Source organism: Patagioenas fasciata, chromosome 17 (genome assembly GCF_037038585.1).
Source record: "Patagioenas fasciata isolate bPatFas1 chromosome 17, bPatFas1.hap1, whole genome shotgun sequence".
Taxonomy (NCBI): domain Eukaryota; kingdom Metazoa; phylum Chordata; class Aves; order Columbiformes; family Columbidae; genus Patagioenas; species Patagioenas fasciata.
This window is the reverse complement of record NC_092536.1, coordinates 7106167-7130897: the sequence shown is the minus strand read 5'-3', so window position 1 is coordinate 7130897 and position 24731 is coordinate 7106167. Positions and strand designations below refer to the sequence as shown.

At 39.3% G+C, this 24731-nt stretch overlaps 1 protein-coding gene across 2 annotated transcripts; it reads left to right on the top strand.

Annotated features, from left to right (window-relative positions):
- Positions 1-4388: 4388 nt before the first annotated feature.
- DGCR8 (DGCR8 microprocessor complex subunit) lies at positions 4389-24652 on the top strand. 2 transcript variants are annotated; one of them, XM_065851343.2, is made up of 14 exons: positions 4389-4545; positions 10095-11094; positions 11553-11715; positions 12334-12476; positions 12769-13051; positions 14655-14852; positions 16337-16438; positions 17229-17327; positions 17587-17669; positions 18838-18938; positions 19594-19700; positions 19863-19990; positions 20417-20530; positions 20794-24652. In XM_065851343.2, exons 2-14 carry the CDS (start codon positions 10372-10374, stop codon positions 20875-20877), a joined length of 2328 nt encoding a protein of 775 aa, XP_065707415.1. In that variant the 5' UTR covers positions 4389-4545; positions 10095-10371; the 3' UTR covers positions 20878-24652. The 2 variants fall into 2 exon arrangements, with proteins under 2 accessions (XP_065707415.1, XP_071672076.1); XM_071815975.1 differs by lacking the exon at positions 4389-4545 and adding an exon at positions 4869-5037.
- The last annotated feature ends 79 nt before the right edge of the window (positions 24653-24731 follow it).

The following is a 24731-nucleotide window of genomic DNA, read 5'->3' as shown; positions in this document are numbered from 1 at the left end:
TTCTTATTTATGCAACAAGATAAATTTGGTCTGGATTACTGGTCCTGAAATTAAGTGGTTGCATTCAAATGTCCGCGATGGATCCCTCCTCTGACAGCCCGGCCCTCAGCGGCGCTGAGCCAGCCTTGGTCAGGGACCCATAGCCTTGTGTAAACGCATCGATTGCTTCTGTTCTGTGGAAGAAACCACATGGCTTTTCAGACATTAATTAAGATAGATTAAGTAATAAACTGGAGAATATGTGGAACCAATAGTCTCTCTTTTTGTGGTACAACATTATAATTAGTATTCAATAACCAAGGCTTTGCCTCTTGTTAAGAGAATATGCTCTTCCAAGAGAAAGGTGAATGAGGGGGCTGGTGTTTTCCCTCCCTGTACTGGCTCTGCTGTGAAGAGCTACTGGAAATAACCATAGAGCCAAAGCCTGAGTCAAATGCTTTTATCCCTCTCATGTTTGTCATATCTCAGTTGAATGGCTGGCATTTAGAGAGGAATTAACTGTCCTTTCAATTACAGATGGGTCTCCATTAGTATCTTAGTTTGATTAGCAGCACCCTTACATAATCTTTCTGATGGTCCCTATTTACTGTGCTTGGGCTCATGTTTCAGGGCAACCTTGTGACAGAGACTACGCTGTTTTCAGATTGAACAGAATGGGTAGATGTGCTTCAGGAATGCGCTGAGTGTACTCCAACAGGTAATAGGTTTAGCCTGAAGCAAAACTGTCTGAAACGCACATAGCATGGAGATTAAGGACTCGGCACCAATTGTTTTGCTGCATAAATCTGCTTGTGTTGGTCTGCTTTACTTACAGATGTAGCCTGTGATAGATGTGTGATGTCTGTATCCTTGCAGTATCGCAGTTGCAAATTTTCCTGTTTTCTGTAGCAATATATTGTGCCAGTCAAGTCTGAGTACTCTCTTGGTATAATATGCATGTGTTTAGACTGGCAAAGCAATCCCAGAATGGCAGTTACATAAAAAACAGCCATACCAGCACAATTGTGCTTTCAGAAGCATAACTTATTTTGCCTCTGTTGGGGAAAACAGAGGTACTGACATTTATGGCTTTGCTCAAGTAAGTGCAACTATACCTGGAATTCCGGCAGCCAAAGATTATGCTCCTGATTCATTTCTGCATGCCACCAGCATTATGTATGTGAAGGAATCGGAGCAACAGTTTCTTAGCTGTAGTTCACAGCAGTCCCATGGAACAAAAAGCATGATTTGTTATCACAAGTTTGAATTTAAAACATCATAATGTATATGACTAGTGAGAAAAATTGCCACTCGACAGAAGTCACTGGCTGGAGGAGTTCAGGAGAAGCCAGAATGTCCAAAGCAGTAGTTGTCAATGGAACAGCTCTTGAAAAGTAACTAGAGTTGACTTGCAGGGTTAGTTTAACAACCAAACAGTAGCAGAGGGAAGAGATGCATGAGGTGAAAGCAGCCACAAGGCTGGATCAGAGGATTTTATTATCTTTTCTGCTTAAGTTTACATATAGCAGATAAATATTATCTGTTCTAGAAAAGTGCTCTGAACCATTTAGATGAAAGGGCCTACAGAAAGCACAGTGTGAAGACTCTGATTCTGTCTCCCAGGGATGTTGTTTAATTTTTTCTCTAATATTCCCATAGATAAATTAAATGCATTTAAGAAAAAGACGATTTTCAGCCCTAGGAACAAGTTTGTTCTCTGTATCAAGAACAAGCAAGGGCGGCCTTGGTCACTCTATGATGGCACCAACCCAGGTCCAACTGGCAATTGCAGAGAATGTTACTCATGAGTGACTCGTGCAGTCCAGTTGCTAACGTGAAGGTCACCTGGTTACTTAAAACTCAGCACTTTTTCATAAAAATTTAGATTATCTTTAAAAAAAAAAAGTTAAACCAAATCGGTCAAAGGCAGATTATTGAATGTGGAGCTAAGTGCCCTCCTCCTGCAGTTAGAATTGTGTGGAACAGTATGCATATTCCAGGACAGATGAGAGGGAAAGGGCCTTACAATGGCACTTGTCCCATATTTAAACTGCAGCTGCATCTACCTTGTAAATTTTGCACCAAAGTGGTAGTGGATTCGATTGTTAGAGTAACTTGGCAAGGTCACTCAAAGTACATAGCAGGCAGGCATTCAGATCTCCAGTGTTGTGCCCAAATGCATTTATCAGAAGAACATTCCATATATAAAACATATTAATATAATGGTAATTTAGGTGGGAAGAAAACCTGGAACAAAAGATGACTTGTGGGCTATAACAGGGAGGAGTTGTTACTTCCAGTAAATTTCCCTCTAGAAACCACAGTATGTGCTGCAGTCACTGACATTGGAACTAAGAATATGAAAAAGACACTGGCTCCACCTAATTTTCAATCTGATTAATGCAGCCTGTTAACTTCATTAGGAAATGCATAGTTGGCTTTCTTAATAGGGTCATTTTCTGCATTTTGCATTGACAGCGGTTGTTTCTGTCCAGCCTTCCTTTATCTTGCATATGAAAATCTCATGTCATTAGGTTTGCTGATCATAACGATAGTTCATTGTAAATCCTGATTGCACTGTGCAGGTGGACCAGCATACCTCTGATTTAAACTCTGGATGGAAGATAAGGGTGGTGTGCATGTTTGACAAGTCTTTTGTCAGAATTCTAAGCCATCAGCATTTTCAGGTGAATATGCATCTTGTCAGGTAGCAGATCAGATTTAGTTCTCCAGAGGTCCTATTAGGCCTTCTGCGTTGAAAATTCAACTATGATTTTAACATTGTTTTGCTGAAACCATTGTTTGGCTGCTGGATTGCTGTTCTTTTGTTTATATTAAAAGTGTATTTCCCTGTAGTGTCAGGGTCTCAAAGAATCTGCTGTTGCATCATGGCATTAAGTCATAGTAGTATGATCCTCTGAAAACAGATGCACAGTGGAAAAACTAATATACTGCTTATTTTTTTCACTTTCAAAGCACTGCAGGCATTTTAATTCTTCCAACTTGACACAAAAATCTGTGTTTGTGCCTCTTCTGATCCCTGGACATTGCTGTTTGTGTACACACAAATTTAACCTGTTTTCTATGTTGTGCAATACTTCAATTATACTGTCATATAAATTGAATGCAAATGAGTCATGATACTTGCATTTTCATATACCCTTTGAAAGGGGCAATCTTCTGTCACAATGGTAGCAATTTATGAGGGGACAGCTAGTTTAGAGCAAATGCCAGCATCAACTCCAATTCTGTACTTAATCATGAGATTCCTCCCTCAGCTTTGAAGGTTGAAGCATGATGCGAATGGCTGTTTTGCAAACCATGGATATTTATTAAATATGCCTTCTGAACTGGTTCATTTTTAAATTAATAAAAGCAGTCATAATTTAAAAACCACTCAAAAATAATGACTTGAGTGCAGAAGCCTGTTATGAGGAATTAAAAATTAGAAACTGCTTTCATTTTTTGAGGGCAACTTGCAAAGATTGAAACCAATTTCAGTAGCCTTATCATTGTGTTGATAGAGTACCATGAAATCATGTCCCTATGAATTACCACTGGATCATTACATATGTTGGTCCAGGCAAACACAAAGATGAAAGGCCCAGCAGAGGTCTTCAAAAGTATTATTTTAAAATATTCTTAAAATATTGCTGTTATTTTATGTAACACTATTTGGGGACCTCAAGGATGTGAGTGACATATCAGAAAAATATTCTTATGTCCTGAAATCGTGTATGGAAACCAACAAAATAATAGTTAAATGGTGTTACACTGTAGGTTATTAAACCAGTGATGTATTATGGTAATATTTTGTGTCTGATGATTTAGAAGTAACTTTACATAAATTGTGTAAGATGTTTCCTCTAATTATTTAGAAATGGTGTCTAAATGCTCCAGTCATATTTGGGGCTTGTTCTGAGAACTGCTTGTTACATATGATAGGAAATACGGATCTATTTTGATATACCCTTTTTAAGTAAATAGGTTTTGAAGGGGTAACGCTGTAGTTGTGCTGTTTCAAGACACGAAGGAGTGTCTATAGGAGAAAAAAATAAATAAATAAAAAAAGGGGACCTTTCATCGAGTCTGATAAAAATCAATAACTTCCCCCAGCCCCGGGTTCCCGCTCGGCCCGGTTGTCCTGGAGGTGGCGCAATGGCGGCGGGGCTTCCCCGGCCCAGACAAAGGAGCCCGCCCTCCGCGGCGCAGCTGCCAGTCATGGCCAGCCACACCCTCCCACCGCCTCCGTCCCGCCCCCGCCTGCCTCTCATTGGCCTGGTACCGTGAGGGCGTATGCCTTTCGCGTCTCTATTGGCAGAGCGAGTTAACATGCCAGGGAGCTCACCAGTCGCTGTCGAGATTTCAAATTCTTGACAGCAGAGACTGGGAAAGCAATTGGCTTGGCTGGCGCGGAGTCCCGCCTGCGGGAACCGGAGCGGCTTGAAGCAGGCGTTTAAAGATGGCGGCAGCGGCGCGGAGTGGGGGACGGTTTTCCTGAGACGGCCGAGCTTGCTCTCCCCCGCCACTCGCGGAGGAGCGGCGGGGACACTGGGGATGGCCCAGGTTGGTTCTGGCCCTGTGGGGCGGCGGGAGGGCGTGCACGAGTGGGCCTGCGTGGCCAGTAACCCCTCCGTCCCCACAGGCCGCGGCGCCTGCGGGGGCCGCCCGGCCCGGCCCGCCGCGCTGCTCGCCACTCGTATCGCGTGGTCCCTGGGCCGGCGCCGTCAGGAGCCTCTCCCCGAGCGGCCGAGCCGGAGGCACCGACATCCCGTCGCCCGAGCGGGCGGGGACTGCGCTCCTCGGCGGGTGTTGCCGGAGCCGCTTCCCCCGCCCCCGGCCGAAGGCTCCTTCCCTCGGAGCTCGTGTTGGGTTTTGTTCAGGGGGTCTGGGGGAGGGCTGGGCTTGGTTTCTTGTTTCCCGCTCGCTCCCAGCCATTCCTGCTTGCTCCCGCCGTGGAATTGCGTTCAGAGTAGCAGAGGGAAGAAAAACGCCATGGCTTTCTACCCTCCCGCACGCCTCCCTGGCAGTGAGGTGATGGGGAGCAGCAACTCTGGCGTGAGTTTCTACGCGGCATCGCGTTCTCAAGGGAGGTGAGGGGGCGGATTTCCGCTGCACACGCGGTTTGTGCAGGGCAGGAGAGCCTGTCTCTTGTGCGGAGTTCGGGAGAAAAGCCAACCCGTCACCAATGCCCTTCCACTTTTTGTAGTTCTGGTGCGTTGGACGGTGAAGATAAGGTGGTGTGTCTGTCCGGAGCTCTCAGAATTCTTCTTCGTGCGTTCCTTCTGTTAATAGTGAAGTACAGTTATATCTTCCTCTAATTTATCCTGTTACAAACTTAAAATGTGTTTTTCTCCTAACTTCCTTCACCTTTTTTTTTTTTTCTAGAAAAATACAAGTCTCTCTGTTGCATCTATTTTCCGTATGTGTCAGGCTTATCTAAAAAGTCCATTTGTGCGCTGAGAGGCCGGATCCCCCTGACATCCAGGCATCGCTCCCTCATAAACTGGGATTGAGGCCTTGCTGGGTGAACCCATTCAATTGCTTTACTTCCTTAGGTTGAGAGTTACAGATATTGGAGTTAGATCTTTAATTTTTCTACTGTCTCTCCCTTCTTCCTTCTGTTTAAGTAACTGAACTTAAGGGCTCGTATTTTTAATTCTGGATGAGAAGTTAGGTCACTAGTTCTTTTGGGCAGCTCCTTTTGACTACCAGAATTACTCTGCTTTTTTAGAGAATGTGAGGGGAATCTGATTCCTATGTCTGTTGTTTATAAGTAAGAAGCTATTTGTGATATGAAAGTAAGATTTCTTTTTTCTTATTCTTCCTAGGCCCTGATTTGCATATTTTTAAAAAATCAGTTGTGTGGTTTTCGTATTTAATTGAATCCACATAAACCCTGCTAGAAAACTGATCAAGATATAAAGGCAGAAATTGTTTTGCTATTTCTGATGGTGCCTTTCTGAAATTATGTACTCTGCTTGTTCCAAAATGGGATGAAGTCTTATGAACTAGAGAAGTTCTTCAGCCTTGTGTGTATTTACCACTGATAATGGGTGGGCCCATACTGCCTTTTCTTAGACTGCCTCGATCACTTACATGAAGTGGTTGTTTCCTGCAGAATCTTTCTATTCTATAGCTGATAATGGGGAGAGAAACGACTTCCTGTAGTAGTAGGTAATTTACAGACTATTTTTCTTTTGAGACTTTTGAGACTGGTTTTAAAAAAAAACACAAAACAAAAAAACCCAAAACCGAACAAAAAAAACCTAAACAAACCCAACAAACAGTCTCCTTGTGTTGCTGGTTTGTTTGTTTGTGGGGTGTTTTTTTGTTTGTTTCTGATTTTGGTTTGGGGGGGTGTGTTTAGCAGTTGATAATAGAATTAAATTATTTTTAGGACTATGTGTATCAAAAAAGACGATAGATATAATAAAAAGAAGGTAGGTGATTGTGAATGAGTAATTACTTTGATAAGGGTTAAAACTGAGTGGATCTTTAAGTATGATCAATACCTCATGAATTCTGCTCTGCATAGTTGCCATTTGGAGCTGGAGGATGAGGAAGACTCTGTATTTGGAGAGCTAATAAAGAGAGTTTGCTCTGAGCCACTCTTCCTTCTGGGCTCCACTGAATGTGAAGTAAGCAGTTTCTGACAAGTCATCCAGTTGCTTTTTAAAAGCGATTTTTGAAGAGAGAGGCTGTGATATGCTGTTCCTTGTTCCTGATTGCAACTACAGGTATTCATGAAGAAAATATGTTCTTTATTGAACTGACTTGTAAGATGGCCAACATGCTACACACTGAAGGGAGTTCCTCTTTGAATTTGGGCAGTGCTGATTACAAATTCTAAGATTCTGATTTTCTCCTGTCTTGACCAGAGATACCCTTTTTCTCTGTGTACTTCCCCCCGCCATCCCCGATCTGCCTGTTCTGATTGCAGGAATAGGCAGTGGTACTTATTAAACAAAGAACTGGTTGTTCCTTTTTTCTTTCTGCCTTCAAAGAACAGCTATAAACCAACCAAGATACTGGTTTTGTTGGAAACTGTGCAGTCTGCTAGATACATTTTAGGTGTCCACCATATATTAGTTTCTTTCCGTTTACTTTGTGATAAGAAACTTTTTCAAAATAAGAGCAAGCAGTTAAAAATGTGACATTTCTGTGTGTTGGTGATCTGCAGAACATGAGCTGTGCATTTGTATTTCCAGCAGTTCATGCAGAGTTCCTTCAGTGCTTTGTACTGGCTATTGCAGATGTCAATGTTATTCCTTTTCTTTTTAAGGAATCCTTATGGAAACCATCGATGGAACTTTGTAGACCCCTGGATAATAAAATCTGTTATTTCAGAGCAAGTTTATTAAGGATGAGAATACGCAGACTAACTTATGTTGTATTCTAATACTATATAGCCTAGTATGCTGAGTCTGTTTTACACATGGTTGTTAGGTTCTCTTTATCTAAGGTCTGTTCGGCTGTTTTTAACCTACAGGCTCATCTAACTCATCCTTTTAGGTTTCATCCCTCTGTCTTTCTTTGAAACACCTGATATCTAAGGAAAAATCCTTATTGGTTTTTGGGGGTTTGTGTGTCTTTTTTGTTTTTTTAGCCCCTGATATAAAGGGCGTATTGTAACACAGTTGGCAAGAAAGTAGATGGGAATTGGACTTGAGTTACTCCACTTCTCCCTGGCTTTTTGTAGCTCATAGGAAGGTATTGTAGCCCACTGTAACTGTAGAGCTGCCAGGCTGTTATCTCACCCCAGGGATGCGGCAGGTTCATGGCTAGCAATGTAAAAGCTAGTTTAAAATCATCTTGGTCTGGTCCTTTTTCTGGCCACGGTATATGTTCTGATTATAGCAGACAAGCCCTGGCAGTGATTTGGTATGCTGTTCATTATTTCAAGGCCAACAAGAATTTCATTGTTAATAGTGCTTGAATATAATAACAAGACATCTTTTCTGCAAAAAGCGGAGGTGTAGTATCATCGAACTGCCAAAGCTAGGCAGGTAAAGATTAATGTCTTGTGTTTTGACATTAGTGTTGGTAAAACACTCTTTAGCGTAGGAGCAGAACGTGTATCGGGGATGTGGAAACGACACTGACGATCATGTCTTATGACTTGCCAGAAAGTCTTTCTAGTTGGACCAGGTAGCTCCTTGATCATAGTGCTGTTTCAGATTCTAGAATACCAATTTCAGTGTTTCATTTCTGTGTAGTTTACTTCTGTTTGCTCTTTTAAAGAGTCTTTTGAAGACTCTAAGGTGGAAAAATTAGATTACTTAGGCATTTAGTTTCCAGGAGTTACTGAACTTGTACTGTGACTTTTGATTCTTCTATTTAAAATTAACAATGAAGACACTAATGATTTATTGCGAAGAACTTAATAATCTGTCATTCACCTTTTTGTTTTCTTTTTAATCTAAAGATAAAGAAGGGGGAAGGTTATTATGCAAATATATTTCTAGAGTTGTTCTGTATGACATTAGGTGTTTCAGAACCTGTTGAAAGAAGAAGGAATTGATCACGGCTCAGGTGATTGTACGGTCATCTGGTAGAATGGGTTGAATTGAATTATCTAGAATTTCTTGTCTTACTGGTGAATGAGCTGTTTTTCATTCTGGAAGGTAATAGGTTTGTATCACAAAAGATGGGATTATTTTAGAGCTTTTATCAAAATGGAGTATTTTTGCATAGTAAACCTACAATGCCTGTCAAGCTTAGTGTCGAATGTGCCAATTTTGAGTATAATGAACAAAAAATGAACAAAACTAAACCTGTTCTGCTGCCCCAGCAAAACTTTATTGCCAAATGACTAAAATAAGAGTTTGCTCTGTTGTGTATTTTGTTTTCTTCCAGCTTCCAGGTAGGTAGATTCTATATGCTGTTGAATTTTAATTGATCCCACCATAACTCCCAATTCCCAGCTTCCTGCCTTGCCCTGGTTGGTGTTTGGATATTGATGTTTGTTTGTTCTGTCTGTGCTGGTGTAGAGACACATTAGAGAGTTATATTTGGCTTCTCTAAGTCCCTCATGACAACCCAGACGTTCTGCCGTGTTGCCTTCGAATGTTATACAGCAATGTCAGGACTCGAGTTTATCTTTCTAGAATACTTTAGTAGATTTTTCTCTGCTACCTGGAAGTACCAGCTGGCTGTCTTGAGCAGAGTAATGCTGCTTTATTTCTAGCTCACAGGAAGATTTAAGGCCAGTTTGGGGTGGTATGGAGGGACTTGGAGAAACCAAAATACCAGGTAAGAAATTATCCTTCCTGTCCCCAGGTGCCTGTGATCCTCCACAGATTACAAAAGTATAATTGAAGAAGCCATCTTAGACATGGTAGAAGGAAGGCACTTATGTAAAAAACAAACAAAACAAGACCAAAACAAAAGAAAAACATATACCCCCACCTCTTGTAAAATTTCATAGAGCAATTGAATGTTTTTGCCAGGTTCAGTTACTTAAAACGCTGGCTTCTGAATGCCCTCCGGAATTAATCTGTGCTTTTACTCTAGACCTGAATTCCTCAGACATACAAATGTATAGTCACATAATAGTATAGAATATAATATCTAATCTCTAATATCTTGTTATCTAGAGGTTAATTTTGTGGTTTTAGTAAATTATGAGATTTCCTGTTAAAACTTCCAATGAGATTTTAAAGTACCTAATAACTTAAACTTTCAAAAAGCTAGAAGACTCTAGTTGTTAAAATCTTGTTGGCTTTGCAGATTGTCTTTAACTGTAAGCTAGTTAACCTTTCTGCTGTATGGGTAAGTATGGCTTGAATACCACGTTATTTTAAATAATGGGAGAATTCCCCCCAAATGCCAGGTTTTTAGTCTGGTGCCTACAAATGCCATGCTTAATGCCCTGCCTGCTAACTAAGCAGAGATAGTGTGTCCTGCTGTACAGATCAAGCAGTAAAAACAATCTAGTTTCAGCCCAATTTGAAACAGTATCAGGGTGCCCTGTTTTTTTCCCACTGTAAAAATGTCACTCTTCTAATTGAAATTTATGCCAAAAGGAGTGACACTTTTTTCTTTTTGCCTGGGATACTTCTTGTTTGTTTGGTTTTTTTCTGACAAAGATTTTTTTCTTTTTCTTCTTGTAGGTTGAAAGAAGAAAGGGAGACCTGCTTGGCCATTGAAGATGCAGTCTTAGTCTTCAGCTATTTAAGCTGAATGCATTGTGATTTCCAATAATTGAGACAGTGATTCTGAAAGCTGTCTACATTAATGAAAAGAACAATGTAGTCAGCTTAACTGAATCATCAGTGTTGCATATTGAATAGAACACAATAAACCAATCTTGATGGACTTATGCGTGTTAGGAATATAGATATAAACATTTATTAAATCATTGCTTTTTTAAAAACAGTAGTTTTAAAAATGGATCAATATGAAAATGTACCACCCCTCCCTAAAGAACCTGCAAGAGAAATGAATGTGGAGAGTCACACTTGTCCCCCACCTCTGCCGCCTAACGAACAGCCTCCACCACCTCCCCTGCAAACGTCCAGTGACGCAGAGGTAATGGACGTTGGCTCTGGTGGTGATGGACAGTCAGATACCCCTGCTGGGGACACGCACAGTATCTGCAGAACACAGCTGCTCACAAAGGGATCTGCCTGCTACAAAAGTCGTCTTATAGTAGACCCTAATAATAGCGACCAAAGCCCAAGAACTGCTCGTCATGCACCTTCAGTTCGAAAGTTCACCCCAGATCTTAAGTTACTTAAAGATGTAAAGATTAGTGTTAGCTTTACAGAAAGCTGCAAAAGCAAAGATAGGAAAGTTCTGTACACTGGAGTTGAGCAGGATTATAAGGCAGATACAGATTTTGGTATTAATAATGTCAATGGGGATTTGCATGCTTGTCCTTTCGGTGGTAGTAATGGTAAAGCTGTAGGAGTAGGGGGTGAAAATGATGACAAGAAGGATGACGAAAATGATATTGAGCAGGAAAAGAGAGTGGAATATGCAGTTCTGGATGAGCTAGAAGATTTTACCGACAATTTGATGGAAATAGATGAAGAAGGAGGAGGGTTCACATCTAAAGCAATCGTTCAAAGAGATAAAGTGGATGAAGAAACCTTGAATTACTCGTATGAGGTAAGTAAATCCACAGGTTTTTAGTGAGTAAGAGGTTTCTGAGTGGATAGGAAAAAGTGCGTAAAGATGTTCACTGAAACAGTCACTTCCACAAATGTGCCATATATTTGTAAAAATTTAGTGAAAATGAGTAGAATTTTCATAGGCAGAACTTTGGCTGAAAACTTGTAAATTATGTCGGTCAAACTTTTGAGTTGTGTGGCAGCTTCTATAGTCTTGTTGAAAAATACCATTTAAAAGGCTTCTTATACAATTGCAGCTCCTCTCATAATGAAAAATACCAGTTCTTACTTACAAAAACTTATTTTCTTATTTTTCAGTCATTTTACTGGAATCATTGGAAATTTCTAGTTTTTCTCTGTATGGAAGTACATAGAGAAAATGTACACTTTTTCTTTGCAAGGGGAAAGGGAGGTTAGGAGACCCAGAAGGATGGTGGCTGATAAAGTCTCTTTCAGGATGACTTTGATAATGATGTGGATGCTCTTCTGGAAGAGGGTCTTCGAGCACCCAAAACAAGGAGAGTAGAAAATGAGAAATATGGTGGTGAAAGCGATCACCAGTCTGATGGAGAAACAACTGTGCAGCCAATGATGACCAAAATTAAAACCGTACTTAAAAGTAAGTTATTGATTACTAAATATCTGTAATTTTGTGTGTGTGTGGCTTGTGTCTGTAGAACAGAAGTATATCAGCAAACAAAGTTCAGGATAGCGATTCTTGTGAAACAATATGTTACAGAATTGTAGTGTTTGAAGGCTTCTTACTATAGGATATGGCTTTTCACGTTCCTGATTCTTGTGAGTACTTTTGATCTTCATCTGCTGTATGTAATGAGAATGTATTGTAATATGTGCATTTGTGAAAAATTATGAAGGATGTTAACTCAGCAGTGGAGAGGTGAACAAGGGTGACCCCTTCTTTTGTCTCCATTACTGTAAAACTGCTGAAGACTGTGTGTGGCAAAATGAGCAAATAATTCTGTGTCAAAATTACTGCTGCTACTGCTTTTCAGTTCAAAATATAATGGAATCTGTAATTTTGCAGAATTTAATGTGGGTTAGAAACATATGCCCTTTTATTAAAGCAAAACAAAATCTTTCTACAAGACCTTTTTAGTCTTTTTTCAGTGTCGTTTTATTCATTGAGACAGGAAAATCAATAAAACTGAAAGCCTTGATTCTTTATCTGTTTTTCTCAGCTGTCTACCCAAGTTTAAAGTGATTCTTTGCTTTAAAGGTCGTGGCCGCCCTCCTACAGAACCTTTGCCAGATGGATGGATCATGACATTCCATAACTCAGGCATTCCTGTATATCTGCACAGAGAATCTAGAGTTGTTACCTGGTCTAGACCTTACTTCTTGGGCACAGGAAGCATAAGGGTGAGAGCGGTCAATTACTTAAATACTCACTGAGATATAAAAATTAGTTGTGCTCCTGCAAACAGTTGAATATTTTTCTACATTAGTGAGCCTCTTTCCAGTGTTAGAACTAAGATATTTGAAAACTAAACTGCTCTGTTTCTGAAAATAAGATAGGACTTTTCTTACTGTGTTTTGGTTTTGCAATGACTAAATAAAAGTAACTTCCATCTTGATTGCTTCTTTTGGTTTTGACTTTTGCTTTTGGTGACCTTGAGGTACTGAAACCTCCTGTATTATTTTATTATTGCAGAAACATGATCCTCCGCTTAGTAGCATTCCCTGCTTGCATTACAAAAAAATGAAGGAAAATGAGGAAAGGGAACAAAACAATGACATAACCCCAAACGGGGAAGTATCACCTGTAAAGCACCTCGATAAATCTTCAGAACTGGACTGCCAAACAGAAGAACCAGACTCTACTGCCGCTGATTCCGGGCCTTTAGATGACAAAGACACTTCAGGGGGAGATGCAGCACAAGGAGCCTTAGGACAAGTTAAGGCCAAAGTTGAAGTGTGTAAAGATGAATCTGTAGGTACGTATGGAAAGTGGAATCTTGTCTTGGCTGGAGGTGGGTTATTGACATTTGGGATACGTATGCTTTATTCCAGACTTGGCAACTGAATAATATCTTGCCCGACATCAAGTGGTCAGTTGTCTTTCTGCACTGGTTTTCATGCGCAGAGGTCTGGAGAAATAGTCCAGGATTAAAAAAATCAGTTTTTATTTCAACAGGAAGATAAAGGTACAGTGGAGATTTTTGGTGAAGACTTGAGAATCCACATGCAAAGAAAGGTTTTACACACAAAAATGTGAAAATTTTTGGAAGTTTAGTCCTGTAGACTTTACTTCAGTTTAAGAATCAATTGAGTCAATGTGTACGTATGAATTGCTGTTGTCAGGTGTGTTTGTGTGACTTCTTTAAATAGGCTTTTCTATGCAGTCTCTATATTGGCTGAATTATATCTCTTTTCAGTATGGTCTCAAAGAAGATAAAGGTGATGCTGAAGATGAATAGTGCAGTTTAACTAGATGTGCTTATTTGCACAAGTCTAGCAGAATAATTTATGCAAATATACTTGCACTCATACCAAAGGGTGTGATGCTCCATTATTTTGTGTATGTAAGTATGATAGTTTTTGTCTAAAAAGCTGCCTGAAGAAGTCATGCCAAAATCACTGCCAGACTTACAGAGGAGCTTGGAGAGAGAACTCATGTGTCGCTTAACACAACCTGAGAGTACCATCTATGTAAATTACTGCTACACAGAGTACTGGTACAGAGTATAGCCTACCGCTTATCTTTGTAGCATTCAGATGTAGAACTTGTCATTACATGTGTCCTGTTCAGTCTGAAAATCACACCAAAAGATTAAAAAAAAAAAATCAGTATTTAGCAGCAAAACTAAAAGCAGTAAACACTTATTTTCTACATGAAGTTCACCCGTCTATCTCTCTTTAAATAGTATCTGTTCTGTTACTGAAAAAAGTAGTGATCATGTGTAAGTGTGACTTGCATTTGGAATTCCTTGTGGAAGGAAACAATGCAAGCTCCTTGCTTTTATTTCACTACATCTTGGAATGCTGCCATTTATTTTTGCTGATTATATCTGCAGAACTATCCTATGAAGGAGAAGCAGCTGTACTTCAAGGGAGCAGTCTTTCAGTATTCTGTATGTGAAAATAAATGTGTTAAATTATGTTTAGAGGACAGCAGATATTAATGGAGTTCATGCAGTATCATTATATAGAGTTTCATGGTACGCTGTTCAATAAATAGGCAGCAATAATCAGTTTCGGCTTGAGGCAACTTGAGGCTAATAGCATAATTACTGTTACACACTGTACGCCTGGCTTCAGGTAACAAGAGGGTGGACAGTTGAAGTAGAACAACTATTAGTGCTTTGTTACAAATTGTGTTGGATATTATGCTGGCTAGGGCTTAGTAAAGTCTTCAAGTGACAGAATAAAATGGTCTTGTGTTTTGTTTTCCAGTTTGCACAAATGTTTTTGCATTTGTCTTAGTAATGGGAAAACTTGTAATTAGTTCTGTTAGTATAAAATAGCATCCCAACAGTGGAAATAGCAAACTTAATACTTGCTCAGTGGTAGAGAAAGTAACTTGGTTGTGTTTCTTAGATCTGGAAGATTTTAGACGCTATCTTGAAAAACGTTTTGACTTTGAACAAGTTACTGTAAAAAAATTCAGAACCTGGGCTGAGAGACGGCAATTCAATCGCGAAATGAAGCGGAAGCAGGCGGAATCCGAGCGGCCCATCCTGCCTGCCAATCAGAAACTCATCACCTTGTCTGTGCAAGATGCACCTACAAAGAAAGGTTAGTTTGTCTACCCAGAGTTCAGCTATTCTGTATCAAAGACTAATTACAATTCAAAGCTTGACCAACAAAAAATAATCCTGTAATAAATCCGCTTTCTTCTTGTTCCAGAATTCTGTGTTTTTGGATCCGTCGTATCACAGAATCACAGGGTGGTTGGGGTTGGAAGGGACCTCTGGAGATCATCCAGTCCAACCCACCTGCTAGAGCAGGTTCACCAGAGCAGATCACACAGGAATGTGTCCAGGCGCACTTTTCCTTCACTATTACATAGTGAAGGAAAAATGGTGTCAAAATATACTTCAAATTAAAAAAAATAATCCCTAAATGAAATTATTTTTATTTAAGGTTGCAGTCCTGGTAACTGGTTACTGCCTTCAACTACTTGTTACTGTTCATTGTCACTGAAAACCCTCCTGCCTGGTCACTCAGTGCCACTGCCACCTTGGTTCTATACCAATTCTAATTCGTTCCAAATTAAGAACTGGTTACAAGTGCCAGATTGATTCAAATTAAAACCTCAAATTAAAAATACACGTTTAAAGCAGTTAGAGACAGTTAAGAATGAACTGTGTGTGCAGTTCTATCCTGTGATGTGAGGAGTGGATATTGTGTCTGATGCCCGTGTTGGCTGTGATGCCATAGGAGTATGTTTTACGGCACTCTGATGTTTAAAGTGTCCATAGACCTGTGAGTTAGGTTTTGCTCTTGTTTTGTACATTGTTATGTTTGTGGGTTTCTTCTTAGAAGAATTAAAGCTTATGAGCTACATATTGACCATTCCCTGTTACGGGGAGGTGCAGTTGAATTTTTGGTTCATACACTTTATCTTAAATTCTGTAATAGGTTTAGAGCCACATCGAAACCATCCGAATTAAGGACTTACTTGCATTTTATCTGTCAAAATCTTAACTTTCTCTCCCATACTGCTGTAGTGCCTGCTCAGGTGGTGTTTGTGCTCTTGACTAACAGTAGTGTTGCAGCAAAAAGGAAAAAAAAAAGCCCGGGACTTTCAGATAAAAAGAGCATGTTCAGGGTAAGAGGACAGTGATCTGATCTGTGGCTTCTAAACAACATTTTGTGGGGGAAAAAAATGGAGTGATTCTGGTTTGTGGATTTGAAGTCTCCATGCCTATTAGAAGGAAGATCCGTGTCTAGGAGCAAATTAAAGGATTTCTAAATGATGTTAGCTGCCAAAAATGCTGCGTGCAGAGGTCCAGAGACCATGGGACTGCAAACATTGGACACATTGACTTAGTTTGTAATTAGTGCACGTCCAGTTGTTGATAGAACTTTCTCAGGCTCATTGCTCAATCCTTTTCCAGAGAAAATGGACTTTGAGGTCCATGTCTGATTCAACAGCATTGCATTTAATTTAAGCAGGCACTTATCCTTTGGGTCTTGTCATTTATGCATTTGTAGTAGACATTGTCTTTTAAAGACTGGAACTACTGAACTGTCTTTCCCTCTCTCTTTTTTTGTAGAATTCGTCATTAATCCCAATGGGAAATCTGAAGTTTGTATACTGCATGAATATATGCAACGAGTCCTAAAGGTTCGCCCTGTTTACAATTTCTTTGAATGTGGTAAGTCTGTTAAGTTTTTTGATCGACCACACACTGTTTTGAAGGGCTTATCTTACGCTTGGATATTTATTTTAGGTGAATATTGTGGGAGAATGCACTTGAAGCTTAATCAAGAATCTAAAAATATTACATTTATGGCAAATATAACTGGAATTAAATTAATGTTGGCATTTTTTTCTGTAAATTCCAGCCAGATTGCCTTATCTAGCTGCATTTGAGATTGCTTTACAAAGTGGTATAGCATACATTCCTTGCATTTTGCTTTTGCCAGGCTTTTCTGGGGGAAAGAAGAAATTACACCTTTTTGAGCAGCAGGCCTGAAAGGATTAAGTCCTGCGGTCAGCAGCCAAGGAATTACAAGTTGGACATCTTAGTTTAGTGTGGAATCTATAATTATTCAGAGTTATGTTATGTCTATTTGCATTACATAATAACTGAAGTTTCAATATGAGAATGTGTAGTTCTTGTATTTGCACTGTGTTAGTGATGCAAAGATTTTGGAATTAACCTTTGAATTCTGACAGATTACAAATGACCTCTTAATGTAAAAGTTCTTCATTTGGAAGAGTGAAGCACATGGTGGTAAGTCTGTTAATGGAAATCTCTGTTAGTTTTTCAGATACTGGAGTAAGAAATTCTTCAGTCTTTCTGAAGAGTAAACAATTTCCATCGCTCTGCAAGTTGAAATGAAGAAAATGAATCTTGATAGCAGTGCTGTTTCATGCTCATGATGAGTATTGTACACTGGGAATTCTGAAAAACTGTCTTTTTTTTCCTCCTCCATTTCCAGAGAACCCAAGTGAACCTTTTGGAGCCTCAGTGATCATTGATGGAGTAACTTATGGGGCAGGAACTGCCAGCAGCAAAAAACTTGCCAAGAATAAAGCTGGTAACATTTTTTCTTTGTTAATACCAACTGCTGAATTGTTTATCTGTTTTAACTTCTGCTTTGAGGATGCCACATTTGCAATAGTAAGTAGGAATTGTTTTATTAATAGCCAGAGAAGGTACAGTCCTGTCTTTTTGGGAAAAGTGATATTTCTAGGGGAGATGTGAGCCTTGCTTAAAGAGTGCTTCGTTCTGCTGGTTTTCTTTACAATCATTGTTTAAAATAAATGTAATCAAGGTGTTCTAATCATTTTCTGCAGCTCGAGCTACACTGGAAATCCTTATTCCCGACTTTGTTAAACAGACCTCTGAGGAGAAGCCCAAAGACAGTGAAGAACTTGAGGTATTGAGCTCTTGTTTGCTGGCTGTCACTACTGGAGTCTTTTTAAAAATGTTACACCTTCACTGTCAGAAATATTGATGAACATTTGTAACATTTTTCTCAAATGGAAATCAGAAATTCTTCATTTATAGCAAGATCTATGGCAATGAAAGTACCTTTTTTTTTGTTCTATCAGAACTGATCAGAAAATTTACTGTGATGTGGAGTCCCTTGTTGAAATACCAGGTCAGTTAGTGAAGACCTGAAATGTTAAAGCCCCTGGGCTGCCTGTCCTGTTCTGGCTTCCAGAGTCCTCTGCTTGGTGCCTTGAAAAGTTCAGAGCTGACGCTTTCTGGTTCTGTGTGGTTCTCTTAGAAGACCAAGTGAGAACTAAAAGCGCCCAGGCTTCTGAGACATTTTCACTTGGCTATGAAAGCCACTTACTGCCAAATGGGACAGTTCAAGTTGCAGACTTTAAGCAACGTCATCCGAGCAAATCAAAGGAAAAGTTTCTTTAAGTGGTGGAGAGTGTGCGCTATATTGGAAACATTAAATAGCTAGTTGGTCAGTGAAATGTTCCCTTCAGTTCAGCATGGAACAGACCATCAATAAGGAGTAAGGCAAAGATCAGTGATCAGCCTGAAAGGAATGTTTTCATTTTTAAAGGTGTAGTGCACAGAATGAGTTGTTTGTAGGCTTGTTTTAACTTAAAACTGTGGTGTATGCCCCCTGCTATTGAAGTGGTCATTAAGAAAAGGCAGAGAATGTTCTCCGTTTTTTAAAGTATGAAATGTTCTGATAGCTGTTATGTTTTCATTTATTAATTTATTATTTTGGTAAGTAGAATTTCATAATTAGTTGAAACAAATAAAATAACCTTGTCCTAAGGGAGAAAGGATGACAAAGGATTTATAAGATTGTGTAAGATGGACCTAAAAATAACGATGTCAAATTGGAGTTAAAAGAATTATTTAAATTTCTGTCTGCAAATATATGATTAGGTGTGACGGTCTTACTGGTGTTGGTAAATACCTCCATTATGGATTTAAAAATACTTTTTAAAGTATTAAGCACAGAGTAACTGAATTTGTTTAATGCTACAGAGGAGAAATGAGGGTGAAGAACAGCATTAAGATCTTACTTGCACAAAACCTCAAGAACTCAGTAATTCTTTTTGATTGCTTTGTAGTATTTTAACCATATCAGTATTGAAGACTCACGGGTATATGAACTCACCAGTAAAGCTGGACTCTTGTCTCCATATCAGATTCTCCATGAGTGCCTTAAAAGGTGAGGCTGCAGAGTAGGAGGTTTGGGCTGGGACGCGCTGGTTGCTGGTACCCGCCGTGTTCCACAGTAACTGGGGTGTTTGTGGGCTGGCCCGGCTTCACTGTAAGGTGTGGTGTGGCCTCAACTGGGGAATGCTGGATCGTCCTTTCATTCGGATTTGCTGTTTAGGCCTCTTCTGGGATTGGGGCATGTATCAAGGAAAAACAAATATATTTGCAAGCTTGCCTTTCCATTCAAGGCAAGTTTCTGATCTAAAAAAGAAATCTCGATTAATGAGTGTCTTGAAATCACAGAATCCCAGAATGTCAGGGATTGGAAAGGACCTCAAAAGCTCATCCAGTGCAATCCCCCCATGGAGCAGGAACACCCAGCTGAGGTTCCACGGGAAGGTGTCCAGGCGGGTTTGAATGTCTGCAGAGAAGGAGACTCCACAACCTCCCTGGGCAGCCTGGGCCAGGCTCTGCCACCCTCACTGAGAAGAAGTTTCTTCTCATATTTAAGTGGAACCTCTTGTGTTCCAGTTTGAACCCATCACCCCTTGTCTTACTCTTGGTTGTATCTAATTCCATTGCAACGACTGTCAAAGATAACTGAAACCACTTCAGTGGTTTGTAATTTTGCGAAGTATGTGATATTGATTTTGTTTTTGCTTAAGAAACCATGGAATGGGTGATACATCTATAAAGTTTGAAGTCATTCCTGGTAAAAATCAGAAGAGTGAATACGTCATGACTTGTGGCAAACACACAGTGCGAGGCTGGTGTAAGTACAGTACTTGGTGTGACCTCTGGTAATATCTCCCTTTTATCCTGTTCTCCTATGTTGTCAATTTTGTATCTCAATTTTGAACAACACAAGTAAATATTGGTGTCCATCTAATGTGTAATGTGCCAGTATTGACACGTTTTTGTAATTATTTTACAGGCAAAAATAAAAGAGTGGGGAAGCAGTTAGCTTCACAGAAAATCCTACAGCTACTGCATCCACATGTGAAAAATTGGGGCTCTCTTTTACGTATGTATGGTAGAGAGAGTAGCAAGATGGTTAAACAGGTGAACATGATTTTGTTTGATTGTAACCTACTTTGTGTTTGTGGTTTTGCTTTTCTGTTTTTCTGGAGTTTTTAATTTAGTTACAAGAAAGCCTTAATGGTGTCTGGTTTGGCACGGTAGTGTTGTTCCTGTCATGGTGAAGCCCGTGTGCATTTGATGAGAAATTCTCATTCTTTTGAATAGATTCTCGTACCTTGCTGTTGTCAGAATATTGGCGCTTTCATTGCCAATAATAATTCTAATATCTCATCTTCCAGATTGCAATTATATAACCTATTTAATATTTAACCAACTCATGTAAATACGTGATTACTTAACAAAGTATAACTAGCACAGATTAAACTTCTGCTCCACTTTTGGTTGTTGGTTGTTTTTTTTTTTTATCAAAATATCTCATCTGTTGTTGCTTGTGGTCCCATTGAATAGGAAACGTCTGATAAAAGCGTGATAGAACTTCAGCAGTATGCCAAAAAGAACAAGCCAAATCTGCACATCCTTAACAAGTTACAGGAAGAGATGAAAAAACTGGCACAAGAAAGAGTGAGTGTCTGTGCTTTTGTATTTCTAAAGAGGAAGAATGCCACGGTTCAGACCTACTGAGTAGCAGAACGTAGAGAGATTTAGAGATTTTTCATCCTGTCTTTTAAATGGGCTTATAATTTAATTTTACCTACTTTGGTGAATTAGCCTTTCCCAAAGATTGACATATAAATTTGGCTGAAATGGTTCAAAGTTTTAAAATGGTGCTTTATTATTATATTCTATTTCTGATGCGTCATGGGGTTTGTTTCATGTCCTTTTAGGAGGAAACGCGAAAGAAGCCCAAGATGACGATAGTGGAGTCAGCTCAGCCGGGCAGCGAACCTCTGTGTACTGTGGACGTGTAACGAGGAAATTCACAAGTGGGAGCAATAACACAAATGGAGGAGCTAGATTTTCAACGGTTATTTAAAAATTGTTTGCTGCAGAATGTGAGATAACTTTTAAAATCCAAGCTGCTTCAGTTACGCATTGTTCTTTTTGCATCGTCAGGGCAATATTCAATATTACTTTTTCCTACTTTGTTTTTCTTTTCTCTTTTTTTTTTTAATACCTCTGAGATGTGTACGTTTAAAGAATTGATCCTGAAGATCTTTCCTTGGGCAAATGCACAGAGGACAGGCATGTTCACACAGGATAAACTCCATTAAGCACTTTTTTCCTGGAAAGCCATCCATGTTGTTTGCAATGGATGTGTTTTAAGGATGGAATTCAGATTATCTATGTACAGGTCGAAGCTGATATTATATATATACACACATTCATATATATGTATATATAAAAGAAGTATATGTACATCTCCTTGTATGAACATGCCTCAGACTATTTTTGTGAAACGTTTTGTTGCATTTCAGCACATAATAATATGCACTGAGAAGACACTTTGGTGACAAATACATGGAAGTGATGAGCAATGTTCCTAATGCCATAGGATTAGGCCAGTAATGCCATTTCTTTTGTTCTGTTTTGTTTTTTGTCTCCTGCCAGGCTTAGTTATCCAAGACCACAGTATGCAGATCTTTTTATTACTTGAAAAGAACAAGTATACCTGGTAGTGTTAAGAGCAACAGGCTGGATATCCAAAATCATTGGGTTTTACTTCAGTTGAAAAGAGCCCATGTTAGTTTACAGATCAGTTGGAAGGGGGAAATGTGGCCCTCTGTATTTGATTAAAATAAAAACTGTAATTTGAAAGGCTGTTTTCAGAGCTTGGAGCCAAAACACAGCTGACCGTGGTCAGCAGTCTGGAAATGCTTTGCCAGTGAGGTGTTTAGAGACCTTCCACTCCCTTCTCCCAGCAATAAAAGAGTTTCTCATTTGTTTAGAGTCAGAACATGTCTGACTTGCTCAATTAAGTCTTAATTAATGTGCACTGTAAAAGCAAAGAATTGAAGAAAAAAAAAAGAAGAAGAAATAAAACAAACCACAACCCTGAGAAATCTGAAATAACTGCAGCAATTCAGGTTTTTTAAGAAGTTTTTGGTTTTACTTTTTTAATTACATTTTTAGTTTTTAAAGAAAAAAATGTAACTTCTGCAATGTAAATTAGAATGTAGATTTGCAATATGACATAGAGTAATGAGTAGAGTGAGACCAGAACAGGTTATACTGATAAATAGGAAAATCACAAATATGCAACTATTATAAATACAATCTTTGACAAAACAGGCAGTGCTCACTGTGTCACCAGAGGCTTTATGAAACAAAGCAGGGAAGAGAGAGTTGTGGCCATGGTGCCAGCGCTGCTGTGTGGGTTCCGTTCCCCTGGGTGCTGGCACTGAGTCTCCTCTTGGAGCCATTGCTGTGGCTTCTTTGGTTTGTTCTCCAGGAGAGTGACCCCCAGGCTGCTGTTGTGGGGGCTCATCCCAGCCTGGTCCTGCTGAGGGTCCCGGTCCTGCTCCCAGCACTGGACGGGCAGGTTTAGTCATTGCTGCAGCTCCTGGGACCTGGACAGGGAGCTGGGGCTTGCGGGAGGGGGGGGTCTGTTCTGGTTTATTTGGGTTGTTTTGTTGTTTTTTACCATGTTAGACATAGAGTGCTGCAGCATAATGAATTTAGTGCCTACTCGATTGTAACAATATTGGCATCAGTATTCTAAGACCTCCTTTTAACATCACCCATTACTTTGGGAAATTTTGGACTCCAATCTGTATTTCAAACTAATGTTCTCTAAGATGTCGCATATAATGTTTGAGGTTAAGCAGGAGGACTCTTGGAGTCTTACCTGTTTCTGTGTTTGAATTAAATGCTCAGAGGTCTCTGCAAATATGAATTCACCCGTTTTTTTTATTGCTGTATTTAGCTTTTCAGTTCCACGAGTTGTAGTCCTGTTAGAACAGGATACGGGTAGTTGGAAGGACTATACATAAACTATTATTTAAAGAAGTGGCCTATCTGAAAAAAAAATCTCCAGGAAACACTGCCTCTTTTTTTTTTTAATAGCTTTAATAAATCTCCATCTTTCGAAGGGTATATAATATTGGTGCAGTAGTGACAAACAGTGATTACTGTTTGTCTCTCTTTTTATTGTTTTGTTTTCATAAAGACAGGGCTTATATCTTCTATGCCTAAATATATTACTCTATTAGGTAGGTTTTACTTCAGCTTATGTGTTTTCAGCAGGAAAATCTGTACTTGGATGGCACTGTAAAAGACAAATCACCCGTGTAGATCTTTTCAGTTCTCTGAAATCGGAATGTCGTTGCATTTGCAGGTCACCTGCACAACATCCATAGATGCCTCGCTGACAAATTTGCTTTTGTTATTTTTCAGAGGATTGCTGTATTACCTCAGTCTGCCACTATCAGAATTGCAAGGTGACCATTGCCCTTAATTAAAACATACAGAGATTTCATTGTGAACCAAAGCCTAGAACGTATATTATGCATTCAAAACAAAAACAAACAAAAAAGGATGGTATTAGACCTTGCTGCAGCCTTTAACTGGAGAGATGTCCAGAAAATAGCGCAATAACTGCTGGAACAAACAACTTTAACTGCTGTCGATGTCATTGTGAAGTATTGTGTTTTAATGTTTACTATTGGTTGGAGTGTAACAGTCTTGCATTTGCACATAAGCACGAGCTGCTGTGATAGAGGATAGATCATTGCATTAACTTCAGCTTCTGCATGAACACTTACAGTGTGATTCCAGATGTATCCTAAACTTGTTGTGTAACTCTTGTGTGTTTTCTAGGTAATCGGCTGTAAAGGTTTAGATCTTGATTGTATGAATGCATAAAACAACTGCTGCTTTTGTCACTGGTATTTGTTATTTATCCCTTCTGTATCCAGAGGAGGATGGGTATTTTTATAGGGATGGAGTGTATTTTGTAAGAACTGTTCCATCCTTTGGGAATTAGACAGTTTTTGCTTTGCATATTATGTGCTTCTCGACAAAAGTGTGGTATATTGACTCTAAGGATTAAATTAGTTGTGCATTCAAATCTTTATGGTACTGATGGATAACTTACTGTGACTTCCAGTGAATAGTCAGATGCTACCTATTTAAACACCAGTCATCCAGCTTTTTCTTAAATATTTATTAAACAAAACTGATGAAGTAGTCAGGTACTCAGAAGTTTGGAAAGACTTATGCATAGACTTAACTGTTGTACGTAAACTTCCACTTTCCTGCGATGCTGTTAGGCTTTATACAAATATCTTTGTAACATCGGAGTATTTAAAAGCATCACGATTATCTTATTAATTCTCTAGACTGTACTTTGGTCCTGGGCTAAAATTCAGGAAGTGAGAGCCTCCTGACTTTCCGTGGAAAGAAATGTGAAGTGCAAGAAGCCATGCTGTTGTTAACCAAATAAAATGATCAATTGCAGTATTCTGATGTGTATCTGAGAAAGTGGGAAAAAAAACCAACAAACCACCAAACAAAATCCATTCTTATTGCCCAAGTAGGTACCAGCGGTTACTGTACAAGTTGTATTGGGTGCAGTTGCTTGATGCCAGTGCTGAGTTGGTACAACTATAAAGCCTCATTTTCACTGAGCCTCTGCTTGCTTTTTTTCTGCACAATCATATAATCCTATGTGTTTGGTCTTTGAGTACTACATGTGTATTTTTCAGACAATTAGTTTTGAGCAATAAAGTTTGATATTATAAAATGCTCCAGTGTGATCAGTATTACAATAGCTTTAGCATACTAAGAGAAAGAAACTTATTTCCTTCATTACTGTAGGTATTTT